Source organism: Heterocephalus glaber, unplaced genomic scaffold, assembly GCF_053883595.1.
Source record: "Heterocephalus glaber isolate CG9 unplaced genomic scaffold, H.glaber_assembly_v1.0 deba00001600, whole genome shotgun sequence".
Lineage (NCBI taxonomy): Eukaryota > Metazoa > Chordata > Mammalia > Rodentia > Bathyergidae > Heterocephalus > Heterocephalus glaber.
Window position 1 is genome coordinate 42,152,973 of NW_028258372.1, and position 14,463 is coordinate 42,167,435.

The following is a 14,463-nucleotide window of genomic DNA, read 5'->3' on the forward strand; positions in this document are numbered from 1 at the left end:
CATATCGGGTCCACCCCAGAGGTCCCCATGGAGAGCCCCCAGTACGAGAATGGGGGGCCCTCAAAGGAATGTCTCAGAAGGAGCCAGGACAGGCACCCCTGCCTGAGGACCGTCTCCCAGGGCTGAGATCAGGGCAACCCTTCCTCCTGCTCTTTAAAAGCTCACACATTATACTTTTTCGATGTCCTGTACCTTAGTTTTTCCAGATTTTCCTATAGTGCCTAATGCATTATTTTAGAACTAAAGCTCTTTGTGTGCCTGTCTGGGAAGTGAGTAGTTGGAAGAAGGCGTACATCCCCTGACAGGAGCTCGGTGGGGATAAATCACAGCAGAGTGGTGGGCGGAGGAGGCAGAGGGGCACTGTTAACCGGCGACCATGTTCCAGACCTTCTGTGCAGTTCTGGACTCAGGAGCCCCATCCAGTCCTCACAGCAGCCCCCTGGGCTGGCTGTTAGGATTCCTGTTTTACAGGTGAGAAAATGAATGGGGCCTCGCAGAGCTGCAGGGTACAGACTGAGGGCAGGCATCCCCCTGTATCACCAAAGTACTGGCTAGGTCGCGGGGTTGGAGTGCAGGGGGGTTTGGAGTGCCGCGTTCTGAGGTTCGCCTTCTCCCAGACTCCCGCGGGTCCGGGGATGATGGATGCGCACTGACTGGGGAGTGGCTGGGGAGAGTTGGGGGTCCTCCCGTAAGCAGGCTCTGCCTGGAAGGGCCTGCCATGCCCTCACTGCACACCTTGGCCTGGCTGGAGCGGGAGAGTTAAGCAGAGAGCTCTATTATCTCAGGATCAACTCCCTGTGTGCAAGGCCTTATCAATAGAACGCCTGTGTTTCAGGAAAAGGAGCCACTGGACTTACACAGTCCCTCTGCAGAGCGTGTGGCACCTGGCTTCCCGTGCACAGGCATCTGGCACTGGGGTGGGGCAGAGACTGAGTCAGCAGCCCTGGGGATTAGGGGGAGGTTTGTAGTGTCTGCATTTTGGAAAAACAATCTCCCAGCACAAAGTTTCACCTGCTAGATTTGTGTCCTCTGGGTTGAAGTGGAAGAAGTAAAGCTCACCTGAGCACAAGGTTGACACGGCCTGAGCTTGAGTGATGAAAGCCAGGAGCAGGGTCACTGCGGATAGGCATTGGCTTGGACGCAGCCCCGCACAGCTTGGCCCCCTGCCCTGCATCCACTGCTAATCTCTGGAGATGGTGTCTATGGCAACCACCATCTGTTGGGACCAAGGGTTCTGAGTTCCCCTTGGGTCCCAGGGTCTGTGTTGTGGTGATCCGTCCTTCCTCTAAAAAGGTACACTTACATCCTAGTCCCTGCACCTCCGGATGTGAGCCTATTTGGAACTGGGGTAGTTGCACATCCTTGGGTACGTCGAGGTCACACTGGAGTAGGGTGGCTCACACATTGGATTACACTGTGACTAGAGTTCTTATAGGACAGCCCTCGAGGACAGAGAAACACTGGAAGAAGCCGACTGAAGATGGGGGCAGAGTTTGGAGGTCTGCAGCTGCATGCCCAGGCGGCTGGCCAGGCCTCAGAAGCTAGGAGGAGGCCAGGCTGGGTCCCCTGACATGTTTCAGAGGGAGTTTGGTCCTGGCACCCACCTGAGGTTAAAATCAGCCTCCACACTGGGAGTCAGTGCACAGCTGTCTCAAGGTACCCCCTCATGGTCCTTTGCCCTGGCCGCCCTAGGAACGGAGAGCGGCCAGGTGCTGGGGCCCTCCTCCTGCCGCTTGGGCCCTTTCTTGTGGTTTGTCTCCATCATTTCTCCCTGGAGTTGGCCCCTTCTGTTCCCACAGGTCCCTCTTCTAAAACTTTGAACCACATTTATTTTCCCCAAAACATTGCCTGGGAATGGGGGACAGGAGCTGTAGTTGGAAGGAAAGGAGAGAGGGAAAGGGATAATTCTGTTTTCTAGATGACATCAGAAAAGCCAGTTCTCTCCAAGAACCTACATTCAGGTGCTAGGAATGTTGTGCCTGAGCTTTTCCTGTTGCTGGTGAGACCCTGGTCCTGTCTGTTCAGGCACAGTGGAACCCCCGCCTCCTCTGGACCCCTGCAGTGGGCATGTGAGTGCCCTGCATCTGTCCCTTTCTGTTCCCCACAGCCTCCAGCTGCTGTGGCTGGCAGGTGTCTGTCTGAACAAGCTTCCTGGCCTGTGCCACCGTGGGTGCTTCGTGGGACTCTTGCTCCCCAGGTGTCACTTGCTGTGTGTGTCCCGTCTGCTCAGCCATCTGGTCCCAGGGGTTCCCTGCACTCCTCACCCTGGGGTGGCACAGAGTACGTGGAAACCCAGGAGGCTGCCGCCAGGGATGGCCACTTCCTGGGGCCTGTGTGGCCCGGGGTCCTTTCTCCCCTTGTTCAGACCAAGCTCTGGTGTGAAGCTGTGAAGGACAGTGGCATAGGAGGGGCCACCGATGAGCTGCCTGGAGGGAGCTCAGGCCCTGTCTGGGGGTCAGGGCCCTATCTTTGGAGTGTCGTGAGTCTCCCCACTCTGGGCCCTCATCAGCCCTGCAGGCTGCTGCCTCTGTGTTTGGAGAAGGGCACTGGGGCTCTGACTTCATCGCTGCTGGTGTAAAGGCCTCGGGCTTGGCACTTCCAGGGACTGGGGAGTCCAAAGCCATGCTCCAGTGGCTTGGCTGCAGCCCGAGATTACACAGTCCGCTGGAGTGGAATCATTTGCCGAAATCCCGCATCCCGCCCCTTGGAGCCTTCTGGTCCCATCTCTATCCAGCTCAGCATCGGGGCTGTAAGCAGAGCCTTCCGAGGTGTTGGTGCCGTTTCCAGGGTGTGTGTGTGTGTCAGAGAGAGATGGTGAGGCGAGGAGGTTGAGAGCGACCCAGGTACACGATGCCAGAGTCCTCAGTCTGCCATTCTGGGCACTGCGGGCCAGGGGGAGCACTTCACTCCCGGATGCTCCCCCACCTGGGAGCAAGGGCAGCGCTGCTCTCGGGCTGGCAGGGCTTCCCCACCTCTCCTCTTCCTTGTTCCCACTCCTTGGCATCTCTGCAGCATTTTTCATCGCTCAGAGTGTGACCAGGAGCCATGCACGTGTGTCCCAGGGCCAGAGTCTAACAATGCTGTCTTTTGTGGGCTCTGGCCTCTGTGCCACCTTGTCAACAACCCTGGCATTGTTGGGCACTGTGGGCCAGGGTGGCTTGGCCCCCCCACCCCTCTGTGCCCTTCACCCCACTAAGGGCGAGGCTGTTCCGTGCCGAGCACACCTCCCTCTGCAGGTAGGCATGGGGCCACCTCGGAGACCACTCATTCCATCCCAGGGGACAGAAGGGGCTGCGACACAGGGGTGCCAGGAAGGCCTCGACTCTGGAGGGGTCTGAGGAGGGGACGCTGGCACCATGTCTGTCACCCTTGGGCATGGGGGAGATGAGCAGTAGAGTTCTAAATTCCAACCCAGAAAGGGCCATGGGGTCAAGAGGCTGCTTTGGAATCTGTGTCCCCACTTTGTCAGGCACTGCCTTTCGGATGGTAGAGGCAAAACCCATACAAAGAACATGGCCCTTGCTGGGCATGGAGGCACATCCTTGTAATCCCAGCACTTGGGAGGCTGAGACAGGAGGAATGCTGTGAATTTGAGGCCGGCCTGGGCTACATAGTGAGTTCAAGGCCAACATGAACTACATAGTGAGATTCTGTCTCAAAAAAAAAAAAAAACCAAATTAAATTTGATTAACTAATACAGAGACCAGATGTGTTGTTTGCATCTTGTTAGAAGAAAAGAGAGGAGGCATGTGTGAGCCCTTATCAACCAGAATCGGTCTCCTGGTCACCTGGTCATCCAGACAAGTCCAGGCTGCCATGGCCCTGTCCCGGCCCACCTCCCTCCTTCACAGCCAGGAGGGGACACTCGTGGAGACTAGCGCCTGCAAGGCTGGGCCCTCAGACGGAGCTGGGGCACCCCCGGGACAGGAGGCTGCACTGCCAGAGCAGCCACTGCAGGACCTGCGCTTGTGAGCTGAGCTTTTGTTTTGTTTTTGCACCAGGAATTGAGCCCAAGGTCTTTGCACCTGTGCCTTTTATGAAAGTCTGTATTTTGGGCCAAGGTCTTGCTAACTCAGTAAGTTGCCAGGCTAAGTTTGAACGTTCAGGCCTCCTGCTTTAGCCTCCCGCCTTAGTCTCCCGGAATGCCGGGATTCCAGGAATGCGCCACTGTGACCCGCTGAGATCTTAGCCTTTCACCAGCTGGAAGACTTGTGCTGATTCTTTCTGCTGCCACCCTTTCCTTTTGGCCCCATTTCCCCTCTCTCCTTCCTTGAGGGCCTTTGACCTCACCTCCCTCCTGCCAAGGAGGCCCCAGAGGGAGCCCTAAGAGAGCTGGGAAATACCAGCCTTGTGTCAGTGGGCACCCGACACTCTCTCTGGGCCTCAGTTTCCCCCCTCAGGGAGTGCCCAAGGCTCTTCAGAGCTGGAAATTAAGTCCCTGCTTCCATGGAAGTGAACCATGGGTTGTTGCAGTTGGGTTAGAGTAGCCACGGGGACATTCTGGACCAGGCAGGTCAGGGAGAGAGCAGCCCTTCCTGCTGGCGATGGCACCTGTCTCTGAAGAGCACTTCCTGCCTACAGTCCCGGTCTCCTGGCACCTGGCAGCATCTTCGTGTCTCTGGGACACAGCCTTACCTGTAGCTTACAGATCGGCAGATGCGGCCCAGGAAAATCCAGCCCTTCCCCAGTGACCTGTGGCCCTGGTGAATCATGGGAATTAGCAGAAAGGGCGCCTTTGAGGAGCAGAAGGCCTGACTGACAGTCACCAAGGCCACTGGGCCCCGTAATGCTGACTGTGGGCTCCCATGAAATGGTGCAGGTGGGGGCAGTTTCCGTGGGTATAAAGCTCTTCACTGTCACCGTGCGGGGTGACAGAAAACAGGGCATTGGCCTCCCTGCGCTGCTCTCCCCAGGGGGAGCAGAGCTCCATGTCCTAGGCTATGGCCTGGGAAGGAGGTGGCAGAAATCCTGCTGAGTCCCTGACGCCCTTGTGGTTCTTTCCCCCCCCAGACTGCAAGTTCACCTGCCACCCTGAGTGCCATGCCCTGATCCAGCTGGACTGCAGTCAGCAGGAGCGGCCGGTGTGGGACAGAGCCTCCCGGGAGACCATCCTCGGCCCGGCCTCCAGCCAGGTAGGCAGCGGGCACACGCTCGGCTGGGCAGCCCCTGCAGGGCCCGGGCTCTACTTGTTCTCTCAGGAGCTCCGGCAAGCAGCAGCAGCATGAGGCTCCAGCATGCCTGTGTGCTGGATGGGGGGTCCCCTTCCAGCCAGATGCAGCCGGACACACCCTTTCCAAGGGGTCTGGGGGCAGCCATGGAGGGGTCTTATACCCAGTGGTGCCCTGTGGTTGCCCAAGCATGGTGTCTGATCCTGAAGTGGGTGTGGGTGGAGGTGGGGTGGGTCCTAGAGAAGCTCCCAGAAGGCCCTGAGAGCCCTGGGTCTGTGGGGATGATGCAGTAGACCTTCAGGGGTCCTGCTGCCCTCAGCCAGCCAGGGCCCGATCACCCATTAGAGGGCCTGGGCCAGGGTTTCTTCTTTGTGTTGAAGAACCAGAGAGTTAGGTGGTGGGGCAGCAGGAGGCTGAGGCAGGAGGACTGCAAATTCCAGGCTAGCCACGGCAACTTAGCAAGACCCTGTCTCAAAATAAAAGTTCTTTTAAAAGGGCTGGGGATGTAGCTTAGTGGTTGATGGCCCAGCACGCAGGAGGTCCTGGGTTCAATCTCTAGTACTGGAGGCTGGGGGGGCGGGCGGCAGGAAGTTGATGCCCCAAATAGCTCTTGGTCCCAGGTTTTGCCGAGGTGTTTGAAATGCAGTGTCTGGACTTAGATGTCTAGGGCTTGGAATGGAGACAGGAGGGCATTTATTGATTCCTGTATTGATAATCTACTATGTGCCAAGGGCTGATGGGAGTGGGGTAATTAACAGTACATGACAATGGTTCCCCGAGAGCTTACACTGGGGCAGGGATGCCAAACACAGCCAAACAGTAGGTCCTGTGACGCATACTCAGTAAAAGTATGAGCCAGGTGTTGAGGGTACACATGCAGTTGTTTCTGCAGGGAGAAATCAGGAAGGCTTCCCAGAGGAGGTGACATCTGATGGGAGCCTTCATCTGTAGTTGAAGATTGGGTAAGGTCTCTCTGTTCTTTCCTTTAGAATAGCTGGTATCAAAAGGGGGTGACTTAGCCAGGCAAGGTGGTGCACGCCTGTAATCCTGATGCTCTGGGAGGCCGAGGCAGGAGGATGGTAAGTTACAGTCCAACCTGGGTAACTTAGTGAGACCTTGTCTCAAAATAAAGACCAAAAAGAGGGGCTGGGCACTTAGCTCAGTGGCACTGTGCCTGCCTCGTAAGCACAAGGTCCTGAGTTCGATCCCCAGTACCGGAAAGACTAAAAAAGAGCTGGGGATGTCAGTGTGAAGGCCCTGGGTTCAATCCCCAGTACTGAAAAAGGGCAGCTGCCCTCTCCACCCTGAAATATTTGGCAATGTCTAGAGACATTCTTGGTTGCCACAGCTTGAGAGATCCAGTGGCCTCCAGTGCGTAGAGGCCAGGGAAACCGAAACACGCACGACGGTCACCCACGACAAGGAGCTGTGTGGCCCCAAATGTCAGTAGTGTGGAGTGGACAAGCCTCCCGTGGAGCAGCTCAGCCAGTCCCAGTTCGGGGGCAGATGGCCCGGGAGGGGCCCTAAGTGGAGGATTTGGGGAAACTAAACGGGCTGTGCTGAAGTGGGGATGCCTCTGAGACGCCTCGGAGGAGGAGCAGGAGCAAGAGCAGGAGCGGGGCTCCGAGTGGCGTTGGACGCCCCCGGCCCACTGCACGCAGGGTGTGCCCAGCGTCCGGGCAGGCTGCTGTGTTTGCCTTGGACAGGCCCCACGGAGTGCACAGCCTCAGCGGAGTGGGCAGGACCCGCCTCTCTGTCAACAAAGCTGGGCCCTGCTCCAGAGTCCTTTGCTTTGCTGAAAAGCTCATTGATGCTGATTTCCGCTTGGCATGATTTCTGTTGAATGTCAAGACGGGGCTTGCTTTCCCCTGCGATCCTCACCAGACGGGGCCAGCCTTGGTTCTGGTGCTGTCCTCCTGGGGAGGTACTGAGGCTGAGGCCTGGGGTCTGAGCCCAGCTCCTTCGGGTGTGCACGTGCGTGGATGTGGCTGTTAGAGGAAGACTCATCTTAGTGGTGTTTCTCTTCTCTGCTTTTTAAGGGAAAGGAAATCATTGATTTTCCTCCATCCAGATAGAACCAGCCTCCATGGCATCTGTGTATCTCCTTCCGGTACATTCATACATTTTTCAAAATGAGGTTGAGATCATCCTGTAGATAAGTATCTGGCCTCAACCTTTTAAAAGTGATACCCACAGTTAATGTCTTTCTCCGCGGGCTGGAGGGGAGAGGGAAGGGGAAAGAGGGACCAGCCTAGGAGGGGGAGGGAGGGCTCAGAGCCCCAGCTGGAATCTCACAGGCCACGTGGGTCAGCCTGTCCCTGCAGGCATCAGGAAGACAGGGGCCTGGTAGCTGCCTGTGCTTCTGCCAACCACAAAACCAGAGGTCTCCCGGCTTTCCCTGGAGATCCTGAGATCTGTGATACCCACTGTGTGACCAAACAGATCTGTGAGTCGGGCCAGAGCTCATCTGTTTCAGCCTGTTTACTAAAGAGCATCATTACTATTGGTTAAAAACCACACGAATTGCCAAAACAGCTACAGTTCCTTAATTTGGGGGCATGCCCTGAAAGGATTTATGTTTCTGGTGGTTTTAACAGTACTCTTAGCTGAGCATGGTGGTGCACACCTGTAATCCCAGCACTCTAGGAGGCAGCTGCAGGAGGATTACAAGTTCAAGTCCAGCCTGGGCAACTTAGTGACTTGGCAAAATAAAAACAGGCTGGGGATGCAGCTCAGTGTGAAGGCTCGGGATTCAATCCCGAGTACTCAAACAAACAGTGCTCATATCATCTGGGCATGGTGGCAAGCTTCTATATCCCAACTACTTTGGAGGATGAGGCGGGAAGATCAGAAGTTTGAGGCCAGTTGGGCCACTTATCGAGACCTTGTCTCAAAATAAAAAGGGTGGGGCTGTAGCTCCGTGGTCGAGCACTCACCTGGCAAGCACAAGGCCCTGGGTTCAGTCCTTAGCACTGCGGGGAGAGTGCTCTTATCATATCACCCACCCCTGTGATGAAAACCGATAGTGGCTACCCAGTGCCTTCACAGTTACCTCTGATGCTATGATCCAGTCCTTTCATTGCCTCTGGGGAAGCCAGCCTCAAGACCGAATGTGTCTGACCTGCCTATCACTGCTAATTCCTGTTCTAACCCTCTGCCCCGGGGGGACCCTGGCAGCTCTGGCCTTTGGTGCCACTTTTCTGGGGCATGAAATATACAGATTCCAAGGGACAGACTCCCTTCTACTCAACCCTTTGCAGCCAGAGCTGAAATGTCCGCCTTCAGCCTTCAGCCTGCAGGCCTCGGAGCAGCCACCTGGCCCGAAGCAGTTCCCATGCTGTACTCAGGCACTCCACGCTGGGACTGTGGCCTTAACCATGTTCCACCCATGCTGCTATTTACTTCAGTTCTCTCTAAATAGACTCACTTCATTAAACTTAAATCGATTTTTGTTAAAGGAAAAATTTAAATATCCTTAAATCACTGTTTTGATGTCCTTCAAATTATTTCCCAGATGTGTGTTAGTTAATACTTAATCTCTAAAATTAAAAAAAAATGTATCTAAAGACTATTTCACATTCATTCCACAAATAACTTGTTGAGCCAGGTCCTGTTCTGAAATCCTTCCAGATGTGTTGAGCGGGAAATGCTGGGGTCCTGGAGAGGCTGCTGTCTCTGGCCATCTGGCGCCTGGGCTCCAGGGAACGCCCCAGGGCCCATGGGAGCCATGGAGAGAGCTCTAGGGATACTGGGAAGGAAATCCCAGCCCTGGGCACTGGCACCACAGGGAGTAGTGCAAAGTGAAAGCAAGACACACTACGGCACAGACAGGACCGGCCACTTCTACTGTGTACGTAGGAGTGTGTACGGGTGGTGTGCAGGCATGGCGTGAGAACCTGGGACGTGCTCAGTAGACCTGTCGAAAGGGATTTCACCAGGTGAGAGGTGGAGCTGAAAGGGATATTATGAGACTGTCAACTTTTGCTGTTGCTTTTTTCCTGTTTGACCATGACATGATGCTACATTTTTCTGAGGTAATATTTTTTAAAGCCAGTACTTAACGTCTTCAGGAAAAGAAAGAAGCCTGCCTGGGTGACTGAAGAGCGAGGCTCTAATCCCGATTGTGCAGATGAAATACTTGGTTTAGGACCCACGACCGGCCTCCTAGTTCCTCTGGGCCTTGGGTGTCTCCCCTGAGAAATGGGACCGTCCCCAGGGTGGTTAGGGGACCCCAGGAGGAGCTGTGTAGTCATGGGGTAAGTGTCCTGGGGTGACAGTGGAGCGGCCCCACTGGGGTTTGGTCCCCGTGGTGAAAACCCTCAGTGGCTCCCTGCTCCCCTCAGAATGAGTCTGAATCTGGATTAGTGCATGAAATCCTTTCTGGTCTGGTCCTACCAGGTCTCTGAGTACCGGAAAGTTGAGCTGTCATCTGGATAGGAAGCCAGGCCCCTGCGACTTGTGGCTTGGGTGGTCTTTTTGCTCCACTGCTTACAGTTATCTCCTCTAACATGGAGGCCTAAGTCTGCTCCAGTCTGCAGACGGCCTGTCCCACTCCCCCCGAGGGACAGGAGCTCTCAGCTCCAGGGTGGGTCAACCTGGCCCTCTCACTCACAAAGACACGCCTGGCCACTGTCACTCCTCAGCAGAGGCCCTGCTGGAATCCCGCCTCCCCTCAGCAGCAGAGGTGGCTCAGCTGGCTGGGTGTTCAGAGTTGCTTGGCTCCCAGCCCGGAGCTGCCTCCTGCATTCACCACTGTGTCCATTACCCAGGGCTCTGCCCTTCCAGACCCCTCAGAAGAGGAAATCCTGCCCCAGTTCTCTGCCGACTGCTAGTGTTGAACCCAGGGTCACCCCACGGGGGAGCTGGGTAGCAAGAAGGGAAGAAGCCTGAAGGGGAGAGGCCAGGGGCTCCGTGACAGTCTCCTAGTGGACACTGCGTACCTCTTGGGAAGTAAGTGCAGGGTCCTGGCTCTCTTCTGAAAGATGTTTATGACAGGGAATTGTAATCAGTGACCACAGCAGCTGGCATTTGTTGAAGCACACACTGCCTACTTTCTACTTTTTACTTATTATTGAGAGAGAGATGTGGAAATGTCAACACTTGCTGTGGATTTGCCTATTTCTCCCCACAGTTCTATATTCTTGTGTTTTGAGCTCCATTACTGGGTGCATAAACTTTTAGGATTATGATGTCCTCTTGATTAATTTATCATTAATGCACCTTCATCCTCGGTAACATTCTTTGACCTGAAATCTACTTTAATAATATAACTGCATAGCTTTGTTTTGACTATGGTTAGTGTGGTGTTTCTTTATTCTTTCTATTATCTTTAGGCTATTTGGGTCTTTATTCCATCAGGCACTGCTTGATGGTGGGGATATGTTCCAAGAGGTGTGTTGCTGAGCACTCTTGTCACTTGTGCAAGTGTCAGAGTGTACTCACGTGAACCTCGCGGGTGTAGCCTGCTTCACACCTGGCCTATCAGAGCCTGCTGCTTCTAAGCTACAAATCTGTTCAGCATGTGGCTGTAGGAATACTGTGGGCAGTTGTAATACAGTGTAAGTATTTCTTTATCTAAATGTAGGGAAAGTACAGAAGAAATACTAGGTGATAGGAGTTTTTAGCTCCATTATAATCTTACGGGACCTCTGTCATACATGGGGTTTACTGTTGACTGAAACATTATGCAGCAGATGGTTGTATTTAAAGGTTGTGTCTCGTAGGCTGCAAATAATTGGATCTTATTTGTTTTTTGAAATCCAATCTGATAATCTCTACCGCTGAATTAGAGTATGTAGCCAAATTGATTTAGTGCAAGTATTGATGGAGTTAGTTTTTAAATCTGTCTTTGACAAATATATTTTAATATTCTATTTGTTCTTCTCTTTTTCTGTTCTCAGTTTTTGCCCCCTTTCTTTTTTTTTTGGTACCGGGGATCGAACTCGTGTCCTTGTGCTTGCGAGGCAGGCGGCGGAACCACTGAGCTAAATCCCCGGCCCTGCCCCCTTTCTTTGATTAACAGAGTATATTTTATGACTCCATTCTCTCTTTTTTTTTTTTAGTCTCCAAGATTTAGCCCTTCATTATGTTATTTTAGTGGTTGGTTGCCCTAGGGTTTGTGGTATACATCTTTACTTTATCTTAGTCTCCTATCAAGTGATATTATACTACTTCATGTATAATATAAAAATCTTACAGTATGTAAAAATATACTCCATTTCTCCTCTTTATATACTATAAACTTATACTACATTTCTACCATTTTATTTAAGTGGCCAATTACATTTAGATTTAAATAATAAAAAGGAACTGTATATTTGTCCATGTGGTTACCATTTCTGGTACTCCCCACCCCCTTTGGGCAGATCTAGGTTTCCATTGAGATAGCAGATTTTCCTCTGTAGCAGGGACTTTCTTTGACATTTCTATTATTGTGGGCATGCTAATAATGCATTGTTTGGGCTTTTCCTGTCCCCCCCCCAAAAAGCCTTATTTTCATCTTTGTTTTTGAATGATTTTTACGGGGTAGAAAATTCTGGGTTGACAGGTTGGAGTTAAAAAATTTTTTTTGTTCACTATTTTAAAAGTGTTGCTTCACTATTTTCATACTTGCATTGTTTTCAGTAATAAATCTGCTGTCATATTTATCTCTATTCCTCTGCATGTCTCCTTCTTTAGCTGTTTTTACGAATTTTTTATCACTGGTTTTGAACATTTTAATTATGATGTGCCTTGCTGTAGTTTATGTTTCTTGTCCTTGCGATTCACTGAATTTCTTGGATCTATGAGTTTACAATTTTTATCAAAATTGGAAAAATTTCAGGTTTATTTCTTCAAAAAGTTCTCTTTTGTGAACATTTTTAGTTGTGCTGTTGTGGCTGCCTTGATGTCCTGAATCAATTTAAAACGTGTACCTTTCACGGTTATTTTGACTTTAGAGATACCCTAGAAGTCACAGGTGCCAGATCCAGGGGAGAAGGTGGACGAGGACCCACATAATGTTTTTGTGAGCCTTCCTCTCCATTGGATGGCACTCAAACATCTTTATCCCCCACCCCTCTGAGAATGCCAGTTATAAGTGTAGGAAGTGATAAAAAACACAGTGACTTACAGTGTATTAGTGAAAGCCACATTGCCATTAACCTCCCTGAGTGCTCCCCCTTACTTCAGGTACATCTATCCTACCATCCTTGCCTCTTTCAGAAGCAGTTCTGGAAAGTTCTCCCCTGTGCACTATGGAAGGAGCTGGTTCCCCACTCCCTCCACCCGCTCTGGTACATTTGGAAGAGGCCGCCCTGTCTCCTTCACAGATTGCCTGCCACATGGGGAAGGCAGAAGGGCTACTGCCAGTGATTCGCTGTCCCTAGACAGCCCCTCACAGGAGCCTCCCCAAGGCCAGTGACCGGACTCCTGACTGGGCAGAGCAGAAACCCTTCCCAGCAAGGAGGCACCTGCGATCTGGCTCCAGGGAGGGACAGAGCACCACGACCTAGTCTCCAAAAAATCCTGCAGCTGCCTCTCTGTGCTCTCCATGCCCCATGGGAGGAGCGGCTGCTCAGGTGGCCACGTCAGCCCTCGGCGCTCTGAGGTGGATGGCGACAGCGCTCTGAGGTGGATGGCGATAGCTCCCTCCTTCCTGTGGGCGGCTGGGCAACAGCAGTGACCAAGCTGTCCTGGATGCTGGAAGATTGCCCTGCCTCGAGGGGCCATGACAGAAAGGGCTGCTGGTTAGAAAGAAACGCCCTCTGTCATCCTCGAGTGTCGCTAGAGAACCCCTGGCCTGACTCCAGGCCCAACATGAGCTCTTCAGGCTTCAGCCTCTTCAGAGCTGTTAGCCGCACCCCCGAGGATGTGAGTCTCACCTCTGCAGTGTGCAGCCACTCACCTCAGGACAGGAAGTCAACGCAGAGGAATTGAGCTGTCTGCTCTACGCGGCCATTCCGTGCCAGAAAACGCTGCTCTGGGGGAGGTGGGTGGGGTCCTAAGCTTCAACCCACACAGGACATCTGCGGGACGATGCTTCCCACGGAAGGTGTGGGAGGTGTGGCCCTGGCTGGGGAAAGCATGTCAGGAAAGGGGGAGGTTGGAGAAGGAGGATTTTTGTAAGCAGAAAATAGCAAGGACAAACCCACACAAGGGGAGGGTGGCTTCTGCCAATTCCAGCTGAATTTTGAGCTCGTGGCTTGGCCCACATGGGGAAGGGCCTCAAATGACCCCCTCGGGGGCCGTGACTACAGTGTGGTCATTGGCGGGAGAACAGTTGTAAAGCTAAATACAAGGGCTCTGGGTTTGAAATCTGATTCCATGCCTTGCATTACTCATCTGTAGAATACCTTCTTGCAAGGTTGTAAATGTTAAGTGAGGTAGTGAAGTGTGTAGGAGCTCAGGAGCTGTAATGTAGCTTCCTATTTCATGTCATTCTCTGTGAACTGTACTAGGAGAAGGTGAGAACTATGGCTTATTCGTGCCCAAACTTGAGCACCAGTCAAGTAGTGCCTGCCAGGTGAAAGGGGCTCAGTAAGTAGTTGTTAAATGAATGAATGAAAGCAGAGCAAGGAGAGCTTGACACATTGTAATTATTTGATGAGTTGAAACCTGAACAGAAGCTTTATGACAGGGAACTGCTGTGATCAGGCCTTGAGTGTAGAAGGGTAACTTTGACAGTGCGGGGGTGCGGAGTTTGGAGGAGGCAGAGAGGGGAATGAGGGGAGCTCCTGGAAGGCTTTGCAGGAATCTAGGTAAATGTCACTCATCAAGACAGGATATATAGGGGCTGGGGATTTAGCTCAGTGGTTCTGGTGCCTGCCTTGCAAGCGCAAGGTCCCAAGTTCGATCCCCAGTACCACACAAAAAAAGACAGGACATATAACTGGATACTGTGGCACATGCTTGTAATCCCAGCACTCTGGGAGGCCAAGACAGAAGCATCAAAAGTTTAAGCCGGACTGTGCAACTTAATGACTCAAGGAGACCCCTGTCTCAAAATTAAAAATGAAAGACTGAAAAGGCTTTGGGATGGAGCTCAGTGCAAAGGCCCTGGGTTCAATCCTCCAAAAGGAAAAAAAGGAGAAGAGTAGGGTAGGGGAAGAGGGAACAGTGAGCCCTGTCTAGGAGCCCCGAGAGCGAAGCTTCAGCAGGCCGGGGTAGGCAGCTCCCCAGGAAAGAGAAGGATGAGCCATGGGCCTGTCAGGTGGAACCATTGGCACAGACGGGACTGACCCCCAGGGAGACTGGGGTGCACAGGCAGAGAGAAGGGCTCCCGTGAGCCAAAAGGAAGACGGCACAGGCAGGCTGG

General features: G+C 52.8%; 1 protein-coding gene across 1 annotated transcript in view; it reads left to right on the forward strand.

Moving 5' to 3' along the window:
* Rassf5 (Ras association domain family member 5) overlaps window positions 1–14,463 on the forward strand; it is a 68,620-nt gene that overhangs the window by 26,279 nt on the left and 27,878 nt on the right. The window contains exon 2 of the mRNA XM_004862064.4: window positions 5,011–5,132. Within this exon, the coding sequence (XP_004862121.1) occupies window positions 5,011–5,132 (122 nt within the window). The remainder of the gene's footprint in view (window positions 1–5,010; window positions 5,133–14,463) is intronic.